The 19,170-nt window shown below is 32.5% G+C and overlaps 1 protein-coding gene and 1 long non-coding RNA gene across 2 annotated transcripts; both read right to left on the bottom strand.

The window, feature by feature from the left end:
- Positions 1 to 1,571: 1,571 nt before the first annotated feature.
- LOC129313267 (uncharacterized) lies at positions 1,572 to 8,743 on the bottom strand. Its single transcript, XR_008593884.1, has 3 exons — positions 8,621 to 8,743; positions 6,838 to 6,905; positions 1,572 to 1,863 (listed from the first exon to the last, which is right to left on the bottom strand). It is a non-coding gene; the product is annotated as an uncharacterized LOC129313267 (long non-coding RNA).
- A 5,755-nt stretch (positions 8,744 to 14,498) lies between these two features.
- Positions 14,499 to 17,704, bottom strand: LOC129313262 (UDP-D-apiose/UDP-D-xylose synthase 2). The gene is made up of 9 exons (XM_054956219.1): positions 17,220 to 17,704; positions 17,047 to 17,139; positions 16,795 to 16,902; positions 15,946 to 16,060; positions 15,739 to 15,872; positions 15,536 to 15,637; positions 15,333 to 15,425; positions 15,102 to 15,237; positions 14,499 to 15,012 (listed from the first exon to the last, which is right to left on the bottom strand). Exons 1-9 carry the CDS (start codon positions 17,490 to 17,492, stop codon positions 14,900 to 14,902), a joined length of 1,167 nt encoding a protein of 388 aa, XP_054812194.1. The 5' UTR covers positions 17,493 to 17,704; the 3' UTR covers positions 14,499 to 14,899.
- Between the last annotated feature and the right edge of the window lie 1,466 nt (positions 17,705 to 19,170).

Genomic DNA, 19,170 nt, shown 5'->3' with positions numbered 1-19,170 from the left:
AATTATGAAGCTGCAAGATTAACATTTCATAAACATCATTGCTATTTTACAGGTCCCGAGAGTCCTAAAGTATTTGAATACGAATGTATGCATATTCTCTATGCTATTGCGATTATAATTTACGGAGAATGATAGAGAAGTTTTTAATTAATTCAAATTAATTATCAAGTATAAAATTTTAAAAATTTACAAATTTAATTCTCAATTTTATAATTTTATTGTGATAAATTTGTAACTTATGTTTTAAATTTTAATAGCAAAAATAAATTTATTTATTTTTAAATTATATTAAAAGTCGACAAATAAGTTGTAAATTTATTATAATGAAATTATAAAATTGAGATATATAAATTTTTAGAGTTTGATATTTAAATTTAATTTAAATTAATTGATTTTTTTAAATTTATTTATCAATTTCCCTATAATTTAAGATTGTCAAATCCAAACATTTAAAATTGATTCCATCTGAGGCTATATCTTACCGGCTAGCAAGAGTGTTAGTCCAATGATATAACCCTCGCTCAAGGTCAAGGCCCAATCACTTCGGGGTGTGTCAGTGTTGCCGTTGCACTGGCTCGAGCCACCAGAGTCATCGGTTGAGCTTGTGTCATTCCTCAGGTGGTGGTGTAGTCACTGTTGTCGCCTGAGGCAACTAACTGTCATTCGTTTTCGTTATTTGGCCAAAAAAATGTCATTCGTATCTGAGCGTTTCAGTGTTAAATGACTTAAATCAACGATATCCCACTAGTTCAATAAAAATCATGAACTTCCAAGGCCGGCTTCGTTGCTCATTACATGATAAGCAATCTGAATCGCCTGGTCCAAATTATTATATTTTATTTTATATTTAATAAAATAAAAATTATAAATTTTAATAAATTTAATCTATTATTAATTTGGATAATACAGATTTAATTTAAATGATAAATTAATATTAAATATTTTTATAATTTTTATAACTTGACTATTTAGATATATTTTAGATAATATAGATGTAAAGTTAAATTATTTTTTAAAATTTTTATTTTAGTAAATGTAATATTAAAAATAAAAATAAAGACAATCTTCAAACTGGAGTTTTAAAAAAATTATAATTTAAAAATTTTAAATCTAGATTATTCAGAGTACATCTTGATAGTCAATTTTTAAAAATTATAAAAATATTTAATATTAAATTTATCATTCAGATTAAATCTAAATTAATAATAAAATAAATTTATAAAAATTTATAATTGTTATTTTATTAAATATAAAATAAAATACTATAACTCATCATGATGAGTATCGAAACTGGTGTCATCACTTCCATATCTTGAAGCCCCTGCCCTTTTTCCCCAGCAATGAAAGCGCCATGCAAGTGAACTTGTTTGAAAAGAAAAAATAAAAGCCAATACTCCATTCGGTACATGAAAACGATCATTTCTTATTTGGTTGCAGGCCAGATTTTGAGGCGTAAAACGAAACGAGTAAAAGAACCTAACATAATAATTTGACATTTTTTACTGCTAGAAATATTTAAAAAAAAACACTCAGTATTTTTTATTTTAAAAAGTAAAGCCTGGATTGAAATGGAACAAAAACACCATAAAGAGTAGCATAGAGACAAACACAAAAGCCCTACTCAATAAGCCACCCTCTTGCACAAATTTTAAAGAACATTTGAAGCTTCGCTATGAGAAATTAGAAAATCTCCTTTGACCACGTCTACAAAGAAGCTAACCGTTGTGCCATCTGTCTCGCCCATATGGTTTCGGAGGATAATTTTGATACTACTTTCTTTGATAGACCACCCATTAAATGTAGAAGTTTTATGGCTTCCGACATAACTTGATTTTTGGTCTCTTGCATGATTTTCACCGTGGTCTTGTATTAAAAAAAAAAACCTGCTCAATGGTATATGTGCCAATGCTTTGGTTGGATCCAAAATTATAAAAAAAAAAAAATTGCAGTGAAAAAAGTGTCTAATGACATTTTTTTATGCTTTAAAATAGAAACAAGAAAAGGAAGAAAAGTGAAAGAGTGAAGATAAAAAGTAAGAGAGTTAGAGATGATGATGCTATAAGGGAATTGTAGAAAGAGAATAAATAATAATTAATAGCCAAGTTGGGACTAACCCAATAATTAAATATTATTTTGAGAATGTGACAAGGTTTTCAAGTAGGAGAAGAATTAAGGCTTTACTTTCTTCATTTGGCATTTATTACATAACGGTATAAATACATCTATTTAATCTATACATACAAGGAGTATTCGGGGCTTTTATTTGGGACCCTAAGCAATTGACTTATTTGCTTATGGGCTCTTACACTCTTGTTTGGTCATCACTAAAAATTGCCTTCTTTTTCCTATGTTTTATTTTAGATTATCCTCGTTATGAGAACTACAACACTAGAAGTGTTGGGACATAGAGATGCATACTGATTTGAGCATGGCTCTCTTACAATTTCTAAATAAAATGTTGTGCTTACAAGAAGGTTGTTTGGATTGGGACCTAAAGCAAAGAGAAGTATACAAAATGATTAAAAAATATAAGATGTGAAATTTCCAAATGGAGAGGGTGTACTACTACTAGGGGCCCCTTAATATAGCTCTAACACTAAAACAAACAAGAGTTTTATAAGTTCGGGTTGTTATGCTATAATTGTACTGAGGGAAGAAAGGCCATATAAATTATTGGTGGCAAGATTTGGTGCTCCAGTTTGAAGTAGACATCACAAAATTACGACGATAAATGAATAGAGTAGATAGGACATGACACATGAAATTGAAGAGGAAAAGTATATTCTTTAATGCTCAAAAGTCTCGAAAGGCCATAATGGTTAACGTGAACAATATGTGAGAAGGAGACTCGTTAGAGGTGTAAGGTCACTCTTACTTAACTAAATTAACCTAAAAACTGAGATAATTATGGTAATTACCTAAGAGGATTATCAAGTTTGTGACACTTACAACAATAAGATCTCAAGTTTTCTAAAATCATAACACTTTGAACGATTGTCTAATCAACAGAAATCAAAGTTAAATCATTCACGGAAGCATGTGAATCCAATTTGAATTAAAGCATTTGCATTTTAGCTTGGAAGAATACTATTTTTGCATAAAGGGATGTGTCAGGCTTGATGCAGATGCGCCACGACACAAGCACCATGGCACCATGCATCGTGGCGTGCATGAAATCTAGCAGCAAACTTGTTGTCATAAGACAACCCTTAGGGCAAACTTCAAACCTGCCCTGATTCTTCATCCGACATTTAATTGAGGTGATTTATGTGTCTATAAAAAGCTTTCTTTAAGTTTTAGTTAATAACATTGGTCTTATATTCACATTATTTTCAATAAAAAAATAGGACACCAATTTTAAATCTCACTCTTATATAACATAACTTAGGTGTCTAGTACTTAAACCAAGTGTCAAAAATTCACACCAACCCTTAGATCACACTGCATAGATTATGGCATACTCATGCAAGACTCCACGATAACCAAATAACACAAATACCACATTTTTACTACTTAAATCCTTGAATCATAATAACATAGGGGGAGCCAAATTCTCATATATCATCATATAATTTATAATATCCATTTATTTAAATGCCTCCTTACTTGCACTAATGTTTTAGCTTTATTTGTAAGGTCACCCTTACTAAATCACAGTTAACACAAAACCCAAGGCAATCATTAGACTAAACCAATTAGATTGCCAAGTTTGTAATTTTATACAAACAAGATCCTAAGATTTTATACTTGGAAAATACTTAAATCATCATTTAATAAGCTTAATCAGAGTAAAATATCATTACTAAAGCATGCAATACCCTTTTTGGAGTTAAATAGACTCAAAACTAGTTGTAAAACATTAAGGAGCGAAAGATAGAGTTGCAACATGTGTATATGAGCTGTAGCTTGTCCTTTTCTATACTGCGCGTCGTAATGTGTTGCATAAAATTTGACAGTTCTATATTGTCATATAACAACACTCAAGAAAAATTTCTAACGCGCCCTATTTCTTCTTTTAAAGTCTATTTGAGGTGATACAGGGGTCTAAAAAGGCTCTTTTCATAAATTAGTTAATGACACATGTTTTACTCTCAAATTATTTCACACCAGAGAGTTGGACATCTAAACACAATTTCTCAACATTTCTCACTCTTTACACATAAAGGTGTCTAAAACTCCACGCTTATGCCAAAAGTTAACACTAATACCCAAATCACACTCAATGGACCTAAGATTATCTGTATAACATGCCACATACACATAATCATAACAAAATCCCATTCCTCGATCTTTTAATATAAAAAACAGAGAAGGGAGGTTTGTTGTTACATTTCATTAATTAACTTCCATAGTTGTGTATAATTTAATATTTCTATACTTACACTAGTATTTTAACCCTATTAACAGTAATCATTCTTATATACCACATTTAAGGGCTCAAAATACATCCTATAATCATAAACAACAATATAATGCAAGTGCAAACAATATGCATCCTTTAAATGGCAATATTATATTTATTACACAAAATAATTGAGTTTTTAAGGCTTTACAATAGGAATAATAAATTTCTAAGCCTCATAACCTTTTCCCTTTATGCACCCGAGCTAGAACCTATAAAATATTAAAAGAGAGGGGTAAATATAACCACTCAATAACTAAAGTATATCTATCCTATGTATTTCTATATTAATTGACAATTAAAAATTTATGAAAAATGAAAGTCAAGTATTCGATCACACATAGCACATATCACAATTATCTAACAGTCACAACATGGAGCTCATTGTCACAACATTGATAACTATGTTAATAGCTCAATTATTATAGTTATACACATTGCCATAAATCTAATAACCATGTGACAATGGTACCATCCATTATCATGACTTGCCATAAATTTATCAACTATATGACACATTAAATAAAAATGCATAATCAATTTCTCCTTATCTCCTTCAACTAAAACCATGAGCTATAAATCAATTAGAACTCTATCAATATGAATGACTATCTAAACTCATCAATTGTAAAGAGTAACATAGCTAAAGATCACTACACTCACTCTTAAACTATGGCTTTCCCTATTCTCAAATCCCAAAAGTATCGTAATACCCTAAACTAGTATTCTCAACAAATAGGTGGATATAACTAGGTTCAAGTCTCTCAACAAACTATGAGACAGTCTCTTGACAAATGATGGGATAAAGCTAGCCTTCATGCATTGAAAGGCAACCAGAGAATACCATATGAATTTATCTACTTCTCTTCTTAAGCAAACTCCCACTAAATGATCATGTAATGTCTCATGCTCACACTTACACACTTATGCTTGTAATACCACTATAACAAGCTTACTATTTTCAATCATGTAACTAGTTAAAATATATGAGCATCACAATCATTATCACTTATTGCATATAACTTTCACTCCCAATCTTCAATCACATATTCTCTACTTTAATTAACCATTACATTCAAAACTATCACAACCACACAATCATCAAATCAACTTATCAATTCCTTATTTCAATTCAAAATCATAATATGCAAACATTTCTTCAACTTCATATTTATAACCAAATTAGGGTTAACAAAACCTCTCATGATTCTTGACATATATTTACAACCACAATTTTCAATCATTCATGTCAAATAATCAATTTTCAAAATATAATTCAATTAACAAATAATTACACAAAATAGATTTTCCTTGATTACCTCAAACCTTTAAGAGGTCAAAGGTTTACCCTTCAAGTTAATGCTTTCAAGCTTGTTTTCAAGCTCAAACCAATGCATGGAAGATTGATTTACAATTAATCAAGTTTACAATCATCAGCATTACTATCCACACACTTTAAACTCTTAATTTCATCACTTAAGTCTCCCAAAATCCTTGTCCTTTACATTCTAAATTATATATCAAGCACATTATCATCCATTATCCTCCACTAACTTTATTAAATTCTTTTAAAGTCATTAATTTCGCTCAACAACCCTCATTACTTATATTTAATCACATATTTTCAGACATAAATGTCCACCCACTATCATTAATGTATAAAATTATCTATTAATGGTTTCAACAACTCAAATAACACATATTCATTCTATTTAAGTGAATGAGTTTAGGCCTAAAACTTATATGGATCAAAAATCATCTCCAATTAATAAATCCTAACCGTAAACTCAAGAGAATGGGTTAGGAAGGAAGAATAATAGGTTAAGAGACTTACTTTTGGGATTTAATAGTATTAAAATGCCTCCAATCCTTTTAAAAATGAAGCCTTAGCAGAGCTCTAAGCTTCCTCCCTCCCTCTTCCTCTTGTTCAAACTCTTATTTTCTCCTTATATTTTTACTTCTGTCTGCATCTTATTTTTAGGAAAAATAGGCAATGCGCTATGGCACATACTACATTCACCGCAACAAGTGGCATGGAGAAGCTCTTCTTATTTTTCTATCTCCATGCATCATGGCATATAGCGGTATGTGGCACCAAGACCTTCTCCCTTGTTTTTCTCTTCTTTTGAAGCTTACGTGACCCAATTTCACCTTGGACCCAAACTTATAGTTGAAACTACAACCAAAACACTCATTAGTTTTCTCTAACTGCACACTACACAGATCTTACTTAATTACTCTTGATTAGTTTGATTATCAAGGAGTTTAATTTGTAAGATATTACATTGTTTAAACCTTCTAACCACAACATATACAACATAGGGCACAATACACCTTCAATTTAATTTTCAAATAGTGCAATTAGTCAAATATCATATAAGCATAGTTGGAAAATTATCAATAAAAATACATATAAATAAAACTTTAAGGCTTACTTGTAGGATTTTTACTGAATTCTATGCCTCTAGTCATTTCCCTCAATCCTAATTCAATGAGCTAGTTCCTGTAATATTGAAAAGATGGGTAAGTACAACCACTTAATAACCAATGTCAAACTATTATATCCAAATGCATGTCAATCAATTATAAAAATGTAAAGGGCATTTACACAATTTTTACAAGTATATTCACTTTTCAAAAATTACCACAACTCACAACAATAACAAATCGAGCACAAATATGCATAATAACATATCAATACTGAACATTTAATATATAGGGTCACAATATTAACAATCATATACCCTTATCAATTTTTTTCAGACCATAATAACAACAACTATGTGATTGAAATATGAAATGTATGATCAATACCATCTTTAAATTCCTCTGATACCTCTGACATGAAACTAGTAGCTATATAGTGGGCTATGTTTATGAACTCGAACTACCCAAGCCTTCTACTCATGAGGAGCTTCTTGACTAAGGCTACCAGACTTACTTGTGAATCACGATTTTTCCTAAGACTAATAATTATGGAATGTCATATCCCTAATTTAGCCTCCTTATGAATCGATGGAAACTAATTAGATTCAAGTCCCTTGAAAAACAAGTAAGACAATCCCTTAACAACAATAAGACAATCATTATCTCCTGATTCTAAGGTTAGCAGTCTGGCTACCGATTCCAGCAATAAGCCACCAATACCACATGGATTTATAATATTTACTCTTCTCCTTAGGTGAACTCTCACCATAAATAATCATGTCATGCACACATCAACACATAGCATGCAATTCTATTAATACTAGTGACCTCATATCATGCTCATCACTACCACCTATACAACCATGCTCAACGTGCATGTCTAAAATTCACAATTTTACCATTTTAATTACTTCGATATAAGCATGCTCATCACGTAATTTGTCACATTGCCACAATTTGCATAAAAAACAAGTTGGTAATTGTCATACTATTTTTAAAAAAATTCTTTTAACATAGAATGAATTAACAAACAATTATATAAACTAAATTTTTCTCAATTACCTTAAATTTTTGAGAGGTCAAATGTTTATCTCTCAAAATACATACTTTTAAAGCTTTTCAATAGCTTGAATGATGCCAATTTAGTTTCTACAATTTAATCACAAGGATAATCATTAATATCCTCATCAAGATAAATTTTAACACTTTAACTCACTACTCTCTTCGTTAAAAAAAAACTCACTACTCTCAGTTAACAAAAATCACAAACTCTCATTTAGCATACACATAGGGTTTATTAACTTCTTTTAACTCACATTATCATTAATGAGCCATTAAATTACCATCAATGGCCATCAAACACCTCCAACAACCTCATTTATGATAAATTTTGAGTATTAATAACACCTACTCATTACAAATGAATAAAGCCATAAATGATAGGTTTAAATAATCTAAACAACTTATATTACTTCTATTTAAGTCAATGAGTTTGGACCCATAGTCATTATAGATCGAACATCAACATTTCAACATAAACCCTATCTTAACTCTTTAAGAAAATGGAGAAGGAAAGAAATGGGGGACTTAAAATGCTTACCTTTGATGTTTACAAGCTTCTAAAACATCACAAATATTCCTCAATAGCAAGCCATAGCATAGCTAAAATCGTGCTCTTCCTTTCTCTCGCTCAATTCCTATTTTCTCTCTTTTTTTCAGAACTAATTTTTTAGTCCTTTTACTGTCAGAATTTATCTATATGCTGAGGTGCATGATACAAAGAGATCCTACCTTCACCCATTGTTGCACGTACACCATAGTTAAGCTTGTGCATGCCGCGGTATGTGGTACAGTCCCAAAATCCTTTAATTTTCTCACTTTTTGATGTTTGAGTGACCTGACTTCACTTCGAACTTGAATCTAAGGCTTAAACCACAATTAAAAGCACTTATTAAATTTCCTTGGCCACACACTACATAATTTCACAACTTAATCTCATTTAATTTAACTTAATCTTGGTTAATTTTCCTAGGATGATACAAGAGGAAAAAACAAAAGAACATCACCTGAAAGATTCAAACTCTCGAGGTCAGAGCCTATGTACTAGGCCTATGCAAGATGGCCATAAGCCTGAGATGCCCGACCTGACCCGAGCAAAATATGCCCAACCCGAGCCTTAAAAAAATTGCCCAATACTGTTTGGGCATGGTCCGGCTGAGCCTGATCTTCGGGTTGGGTAGGGTTTAGGGCTGGGGTATCTAACCAATTGACCTTGCTCAGCCCAAGCTATAATATATTTTTTTATAAAAATAATAATATAGGATGTAATTTGTTTAACTTGATGGGGACGTAAATGGTAGTTTTTTTTAGGTGCCTTGATGATCAAGTTTGTAAACCATAGGTTGAATATTTCTATATTCCTTAGAATTTGGAACTGGACAGCACTTGTGACTTGCATGAAAAATTCCTTCCATATTTGCTTTGCCATTAAGTTTTTTGATGACACCATAATATTTTTGCTAGTGATATTTAACAATCTATTACTTTTAAAATAAGAACTTGAAGTGATTTATTGATAGAAATAATTAATTTGCTACAGTGTATTTCAAATTTGTATGGATGGTTCTGATTCTTTATTTTGGTAAGGCAAGGCTGGAGACCCTACCCAAGGTGCCCGACCCTACCCGCCTGGCCCCTTCAAAGTCAAGCATCTTTCGGGTAGGGTCGGGCTTTGGGCATAGTTTTTTTGCCTGAAGACATTTAGGGCAGGGCATCGGGTTAATGGACTGCCCTACCCAACCCTGCCCATGCACAGCCCTGCCATGTACTTAGCAGGCACATGCCTTAACCACTTGGCTAGAGCTATAAGGTTGACAATGCCTTGGAATTACCTTAATTCCTTTTCCATGCCAAGTTCTAGAGGCCAAACCGCTCATTTTTAATGTTTATGGGATTCTTAATCCTTTTATGGAGATCCTATCCATCTAAGATCTAAAAACCAAACTGATTATTAAATTGGTTGAGACATCAGTTCATAAGTTAGCGGTTCAACTAGAATTAGACTGATTATGATTAAAATAATATTTTTTATCATATAGTAAATAATAAATATTTGGTAAAAAATAATGTTTGCTTGTTTTTTTTTAAAAAAATTACAATATATAATTATAAACATGTACATGTTTATTTGTGGCCTGACACATATTATCATCCTCTATGCAGGTTAAATTAGAACATAGGAATGTGTGATTGGGACTTTGAATTTTCTGAGCATGTGTTTAATTTCTTTTACCTAACTTTACATTATTTTAAGACCTTTTTTTGTTTTTCCCCATATGTGTTAGATTTATCCTCTACATCCATCACCTCATCATTTAAAGTTTTTAGCTTTACTTCCAAGCATCTTCATCTTCTTCTTTCTTCATCTTCTTCCATCATCTTCTTTCATTTTTTTTTATTTTGTCTTCTTCTACTAGGCGAGTAGATAAGCAACACCAAGAGATAGAAACAATGAGGTTTCAGAATAGAGACACAATGAGAGACAAGCAATTGTGAAGTGCGAATAATTTGGGACGTCGGTAGACATAAACTTGATAGTGAGAGGCATTGAGGTCTAACCATCTAAGACACAAAGCGATTTGGTTTCAAGTATAGGGATTTCAAATAGAAAATTCATCTAAAAAAAAGAACACCACGTCCCTCTCTTAAAAAAGGTCATGGGTTCAAACCTAATATTAACATGGTTAGTATGCATGCATGAGTGTATATGTCTCTCTTCCTTATGAAGGAGGGTTACATTAGGGGCTTTTTTTTTGGGAAAAAAAACAAAATGACATCATTTTTGAGCTTTAACAAATTAAAAAAAATTAACTTGGCTAACTCGTTGGATGACACTCATTTTGATTGGGTTGGCCTGGGTTAATTCTTCCTTAAGTTGCCTTAAATCGGATTGGCCAACTTGTCAATTCACCGGGTTATTGGTTAAACCAACTAATGTGATCTCATCTTCTATTCATTGTGCCCATCATGCATTAATAGCAAAATCCACAAATGCTTCCACATTGAGGGTATTTTTGATAATTCATTATAAAAACTTTATTTATAATTTTTTTAAAGTTAAAGTTGATATTTAATCTTCTAACTTTACATAAGATTTTATTGTGATCTCTTAATTTTATAAAATATTTTTTTAGTCCCTTAACCCTAACACTTACGCAATTAATTTCATTATTATAAAATTTATATATTAAACTTTTAAACATTGACAAAATATATATTAATTTTAATCTTTAAAAAATAATAATAATTATACAAAAAATATTCACTTGAACCTAATATGAAAAAAATATTTATAAAATTAAAAAACTAAACTGAAACTTTACATAAAATTAAAAAAACCAAAAGCATATTTTAAATTAATTTTTTTTAATGTTTATGCATGACGTGGGGCAGAGAGGATCCCAATGGAAGGCTCCATCAAATAACTAAAACTTTCACGTTTATCGTGACTAGTTTTAATGAATGAACTTTTAACCTTTGTTCAAACAAAAAATTAATCGCGAGGCGAAGTCTTCAGTTTTGAACTTTAGCCAATGCTCATAAATTCACCAATTCTTTGTTACTGTTCGAAGTATAATATAAAACATCTTTTAAAAATTTGTCTTGATTCAAAATATAAGATAATTGATAATTTTTATAATTATTTTTAAACTATACTCCTATTTTATTCATTACTTGTTTTAAAAAAATCTGCATTGAAATTTTAATTATTATTATTAAAACTCTTATACAAGGTACTTAACAAGAACATAATTAAAAAGATGTAAATATTTTTAAAAAATTAAAATTTCAACTAATATTTTTTAAAAAGTGTGAGTTACCAATAAACTTTTGAAGTTTAGAAAATACCTTTTAAATGCCCATAAATTCACCAATTGTTGATTACAACTTAAGAGATAGACATTTGAACGCCAAACATGTGATCTACTTTATTCTGATCACAATATATAATATTTTTTAAAAGCCCTACTTAATTTAAAATATATAATATTGGACATGTTTTTTGCCCCAACAAAAAAAGAAGATATTAGGCATATTTTATATATTGTTTTTTTAATCATACTTTCACTTTACCATACTCCATTCAAATAATTAATAAGTGTTTTTTGAATAAGTTAAATATTATATTTATTTCACTTAAAAGTATGATTGAAAAGATGTAAAAATTTAGAATGCTAAAATTTTAATATAAAAAAACATAAATTAATTAACAATACTCAATGACTTATAATGTAATTACGAGAAAGAAATAGCTAATAACTAACAATTTCTTTAGATTAAAATTAAAATAGGAAGAGTGACAAAAAAAGAAAATACTCTTGGAATGCTCAAATAATAAATATGATAAAATGTAATAATTATTTTCTAATTTTTTAGAAGTTGTTTGTCAATTAATTTTAACATGAAAAGATTATTTTATCTCCATAAAAAAATTAAAAAAAAAAATACGAGACCTGATCGGAGGATCCATTCGAGTCCGAGCTTGATTCTGAATCAGATGTTTACCGCTCGAGGAGTAAGATGAGAAGGAATTTTGGTTCCACGCGCAGGGAGTAGGAAGTCCTACAGTGACACTAGATCTGAGGAAAGTGGAAGTGAATCTGAAGACGATCGTGCGCGGGCAAAGAAATCAGTTAAGAGTAGGGGAACCAGAAGTAGACGAAGAAGGAAGACAAGGTATGGCGATTTGGATGCCAGCAAAGACAATGAAAGTGAGGAGTCTGATACCAGTCGGATCTATAGATGATCGTGAGAGGTCAAGGAAGAAGCATCAGCGAGACATTGTTGATGTTTTTCTTTTTTCAATTTTTAGCCTTGAACCTGATCTGCCTCTGGGACGGTGTTGGGCAAGTCCAAGATGTTGGATGACAAATTACCGTGAATCAAATCTTTCGTTTTCATTTTATTTTGTTCCCATGCATAACTGGACAGACGGTGACTTAGGGCTCATACTCGCTGAAAACTATGAAGTATGAACTTTCTTGTATGCAAGAAATGTTGTCGGGTTTCCAATTTTTTCTCAATGGCAAAAATAAATGTGTACGATACAATCATGTGTGCATGAAATTATTATTTGAGCAACAGATCTTCTAACGTCTACCTTATCATCTTTGAAGGTGGTTTTTTTGGCCAGAAATTAATGCTAGATTAAAACCATTATTTGTCATTTTAAATTTTTAATTCCAAACAAATATGTCATTTCACAAAAAATTAAAATGTCAAATAACTTTTTAAAAATTAAAAAATAAGGATCACATTTTATAACACCTAGTTATCGTTTATATATTTTAATGGTATTTTATTATCACTCTTTCACTAAAATATTGTCTTCCAATGTATCCTAACATGTACTCCTTTTATTTTTTATATGTAAGAGAAAAAATTATATTACACAGTTTAAAAAAATTAATTAACTATAATAATTATATCTAAAAATAAAAAAATTAGACTAAAATATCATGTGTTAATTAATATAAATATGTATTAATTATTTTTTATTAATATAAATTATGAGGCATGATTTTAAAAATATGTAATAAATAGTTATTAAAATGAGTAATGTTGGTTATAAAAAAAATATAAATAAAAAATGATAGCTGCTCCAGTAATAAAAAATAAAGGAAGTTATGGCAACATCTTTTTATTCTGTGGACTTTTCATTAAGCTTTATTCATTAGAGTATGATCACTATTGAGGAACCAACCAGCGATTGGGCCCGTACCCTAATGGATAAGGCGTATATGACTTTTAATTAGGCAACCGTGGATTGGAGTCCCACTGGGCGTGCGAATATTTTGGATAAATGATTCTTTCCCTCTTTCCTTATTATCGAATGAAGCAATAACAGCCAAAAACAACTTGCTTCAATAGCATCCCTCTCTCTCTTGAAAAATGGAGGTTGAGTTATATTTTCAATTAGTCAAGGAAAATATTATTAAGTGTCTGTGGTGTGAGTGTTGTGTCATTGTGTGAGGTGCAGGTGTGTTGCATGTGTGTGTTCCGCTTCCCAGTGGTTAGGATAGTTAAAAAAATAATAATAATAATAACAACAAACAGCAAACAAATGAAGCAATAACAATTCCCTATGACATCCGCTCCTTTCCCAAATACATACTTGCCGTCTTGCTGAAACAATGGAGACGTTTTTCTTTTCTTTTATTCTCTATCTCTCCTTTTCCTTTTATTATTATTGGATTAAAAATTTGAAGGTTCTGACTTTAAATCTCGGACAATATAATTATTTTAATTCTAGATAAAAATACATAAATAAATTTGAACTATTAAAATTAAAATTTAATTTAAACAATTTTAGACTATATTACTTTATTTATATATTTCATATAAAACTATAATAATAATTTTATCAAATAGTAATCTAAACTGTCAAAAAGATTTGATCTAACGGTGCTGAAGGGAAATGGAGATTCAAAAATAAGGGAAAAGGAGATACCCCCTCTGTTGCCTGAAACACAGTAATTGGCAATTTCCCTTTTCTTAACCGAATTAGCCAATAGAAAGTGTAAACCAAAGTGATTTTTCCCTAAAGAGGACCATGAAACCGAGTGGGAAAGCCAGGCTAGTATACAATCTCAAGCAATAAGAGAGTAAGTATAAAACCAATAAACTTTTCTTCAGTGTCTTCTGATGTACATTCGTTGTGAGCAGCATCTTACTAAAGATCCAAATAGTGCAAAAAAGGCAATCCATAAATTACTGGCAAATAATACAATAAAGAAAGCACATGCCTCGCCTTAGAGGGGCAAACAAAATAATACAAATGAACCTGGGAGACAACGTAGAGGATTGGCTGGGGGCCCCTAGAACACAAAAAATGTTTCCCTATCATGTCTAGGAGCGCAGAGCCCTACATTAAATAACCCCCTGTCTTCAAAAACTTTGCAATGGCTATTGGCTACAGAAACCGAGGAGAAATAATATTTCATGGCATGAGTAAATCAACCACTAAGGCAAGAACAGGAAGTAGCAGTACAACACCATCACTATGTCAGTTTAACTCGCAACAGGTTTTGCAATGGCTCTCTTAATAGCTTCGGCATATGTCCTATGCTGGTAGGTGAGGGTTGATTCAAGAAGGTCCCAAAGTGACGTCTTGGGATCCCAGCCTGACCGAGACGTAACAATCCATTAGCACTGGTCTTTAATACAACAATTTTACAAGCTAAAATCAGGTGATGCAATGAGTAAAACCTACCAAGTTGCTTGTTGATTATGGTCATGTCAGGAATTCTCTTGTCACTATCATCATATCCCACGCCATAAAACTCCTTGGAGCTCACATCAATAGTAGGTTTTTCCAAAGCTGATTCTCCACTAACCTTTGCATAGATCTGCAAAGTATACAAGAATAACTCTGGAGTTCCAAGCAAATATCTTAATTCCAAGTTCAACAATATGGTCAATAAATCAAATTCAATCCTTTCACCTGAGTCATCATTTCAGCAAGCTGCTTAACTGTAACCTCATTGTTTGGGTTTCCCACATTAAATATATGCCCATTTGCCCTGGCAGGATTTTCCTGTTAAAACGTCAAGCATTTAGCAGAGCAGCCAACAAAGGTACTAGTCTATATGCTGCAATAATCATGTAATATAAGTCTAGTTTAAAAGACTGGAAATGAGAACCTACAATCATCAACAAGACAGCTTCAATAGCATCCTTGATGTAAACAAAAGTTCTTTGGGACTGGCCACCATCCACAAGCTTGAGGGGCTCCCCACGGAGGAGATTCTACCCAAAAACATAAAAACGAATATTTTGAAGATATTCAATAAAATTTTGTTAACATGTCAACAAGCTTCATTGAAAATCATGTCCAAAAGGAGACTGACATTGCTAAAGCATGCAAGAACCCGAGGAACACCCTCACTTGGACCATCAATGCCAGGAATGAAATCCATTCGTGGTCCAATCCAGTTAAAAGGTCTCACTATTGTAAACTCCAGGCCGTTTTCAGCGCCCTCAGCTGTCAATAATTAAAATTCAGTGAAACAAGCCAATGTCAATGAATAAGAAGGCAACAAGAAATGATAGCTCACCATAAATTAGCCTCTCAATCAATTGCTTTGCGCAAGCATAGGACCATCTCTGCTTTTCAATTGAGCCAAATATACATGGAGAGGCATCTTCTTTAAGAACATAGTATGCAGGATCCTTACATAAGAGGACAAAAAGATGCTCAGTACAAAAACAAGGCAGCAAATAAGGCAATGTTAAAGGAGGCAATTTTGAAGGAATAAAATTCCGTCACATGATTGGATTACAGGGAAGATTACGGTGACACTATTTTAGCGTCCAACATCCCAGTTCCACCAACAACAACCAAAATGTACTCTCACAAGACCCTGTTCTACCCAACCAACCAAACACTAGCTTCCAATACAGAAGCAGAAGGAACTTCGAAGGTGAGAGAAAGAGACATAGACAGGTGCAGTTTTATAACCCAGTCTTAAAAAGACCAGGAAGAACAAAGTAATAAGTAGCAATGTGTTCTACCAGCGCAACCAAAATTATTTGTATTCTATTAAAAAAAAAATCAATCTTTACAGAAAGACCAGACGAGGGTTATCTCATAAACTATAAGATCTCAACTTCTATCCACACTCCAGAGGACAAGAACATAAATACAACGTATCCGTACAACGAAACTTAGTTTAGACAGAAGTATTGGTGATCCAATTCAATCAGACAACTTAATGCTTTGACCCAGGATGAGATAAGACCACCACCGATAGTTTCCAAGCAGCGGATGCTTGTGATGGAACGGTTCAAATTATACAAATGTCAACTATCATCCATGATCATGAACAGATCTGGATGACTTTCTTTGAGGAAGCGGAAGATCAAAAGTAATTGCACGGGAAACGCATATGAAAATGAAAACATACCTGACGAAGTGGGCTATCCTTCGGGAGAAAGCTTCCAATCGTTTTCCCATAAACTTCACAAGTAGAGAAATGAATGAGACGTTTGTTATTCTCCGAACAATACTTCACCTGAGACCCAACAAGAAACCCACATCAATTCACGTCTACTTCAATCAATTCTGCCATCAAATAAATGCGAGCAACGGGCAGAAAGAATCATTCTTGAGTTATAGTATAATTACAAGAGAAACGACGATGAAAAGAATCACGTACCACAGGAAGCGCGTCGATGAAATTGCTATAGATTGTATCCAGAGGGCGGGTATTATAATCTGCGGGGGTACAGATTGCAGCCAAATTGATTGTCTAGACAGAGAAACACAAAAATTAAGTGCAAATCCACGAAACCAAATCAAACGCCCATATGAGAGGATGAAGAGCGATACCAGATCCGCCATCTTGATGAGGCCTTCGAGCCTAGAATCTTGCTTTATGTTAAGGCGGTGGAACTGGATGCGGCCCGCCCATGGGAGCGTGTCAGGCTCCAAGAGGTGCTTGATCTTGTCATTGTAAACGTCCAGGGCAAGGACCTTGTGCGACGTCTCGGCCATGAGCTTCTCGCAGAGATGGGAACCAATGAACCCTCCGGCACCAATCATGCAAATGGTGATAGGCACAATGGGTTTGCCATCCAGATCTAGCCTGGTGGACGACGCCATTTTCTTGATTGAAGAGGATGCGGGTTGCGACAGTGCTACGTATGCCGCGCTAAGAGGAGGTTAGAGAGAATTTCGCGACGCAAGGGAAGAATGTGGAAGCGGAAGATCGAAGTGGTGAAGGTGAACTGGTCAAGTATTGATTCAAAGATGGGAGACTGAAAAGCGAGGGAGATGTTTCCGAGAGGATGTGAATGTGATCCTCTTTCGTTATCGTACATTCATTTCATTGAACAGTGACCAATGGGATTCCACCATCCGCGCGTCGGGACTTCGGGGACTACTCGCTTTCTTTTCTCCCACGTGTACTGATAACGTGGCATTGACTTTGTTACATTACTTTTAACCATTGCCCCCTCCACTTGACAACGAGAGACGGACAATCCCGTGGCCTTGTTGCCATCTCGACTCTATATTCTCCTAATGTTATGTTGGGGTAAATATAGATTTAAATTTAAATTAAATTTATTAGTTAAATAATTAAAAATATATATGAATTTGGATCAAATTTAAATACAAGTTCTAACTAAATTTTTTATAATTTAAAATTTTTTTAAATTCCTATTATTTCAGATCTTAATTCACTTTCTTTTATGATTTAACTTAAATTCATAAAAGTTTAATCGACTAGTCAAGGATAATTGGATCGAACCGCTAAAGTTAATAAAAACAAGTTACCATCATTGACTGGGAGTAGATAATTGACTTTCACTGGATTGGAACGACGATGACGACTGACTCTCACCGAGATCAGACCGACAGTGATGATGGGACTGATTGGTTGACTTCCACTAGGACCAGACTAAAGGTGACGATGAGGATTAGATGGTCGACTTTCATCTAAACAGGACCAGCGGCGACAATCGGGATGGGATGGCCAACTTCTATAAGGACTAAACCGGCATTGATGATCAGGACAAGACAACTGACTTCCACAGGGATCAGACCAATGGTAATAACGGGAACAATTGTCAACTTCGGTCCAATTTAGGTGGATGTCAGCAGTCCAATCCTCGCCGTCACCTTTATTCTAGTATCGGTGAAAGTCAGTCATCTAGTCCTAATAATCACCATCGATCCGGTCGTGATAGAGATTGGCCGTTTCATCCCCATCATCGTTGTCTATCCGGTCTCGATGGAAGTTGACCGTTAAGTCTCCATCAATTCGATCCTTGTGAAAGTCAACTATCTGGTCCTATCTTCACAATGGTTCGATCCCGATGGATCGCCTTAGGTCTAATCTTCCAAGTTATTTTGAAATTCAAATATGAAATATGAAATTTTACCTTATATCCAAACAAAAAATTTTAAGATTATAATTTAAAATATTTTATATCATCCAAACAAAGAATGTTGAATCTATAAATTTTAAATGTGAGATTTTAAATATGAGATTTTAAATTCAAATTCTCAACTTAAATTCACTTATCCAGACACAATCTAATATAATTCAGGGTTCATTGTTTTATTTAAAAGCATATTATATTATAATACATATGAAGGAAAATACAACTATTTACCTATATACTTCCAACGTGTGTGTTTGTTTTGATATTAATTTATATTTTTATTATTATTTTAAGTCTCTTAAATTTTATCTATTTGCAACATTATTTTTTTTATATTTTTTAAATATAACTATAGTTTATAAGGATTTAATAGTGACTAACATATATATATA

Source organism: Prosopis cineraria, unplaced genomic scaffold (assembly GCF_029017545.1).
Source record: "Prosopis cineraria cultivar Desert tree isolate PC_DT_omini unplaced genomic scaffold, ASM2901754v1 PC6, whole genome shotgun sequence".
In the NCBI taxonomy this organism is placed as follows: Eukaryota; Viridiplantae; Streptophyta; class Magnoliopsida; order Fabales; family Fabaceae; genus Prosopis; species Prosopis cineraria.
The sequence above is the reverse complement of the archived record's forward strand: the minus strand, read 5'-3'. Positions and strand labels throughout refer to the sequence as shown.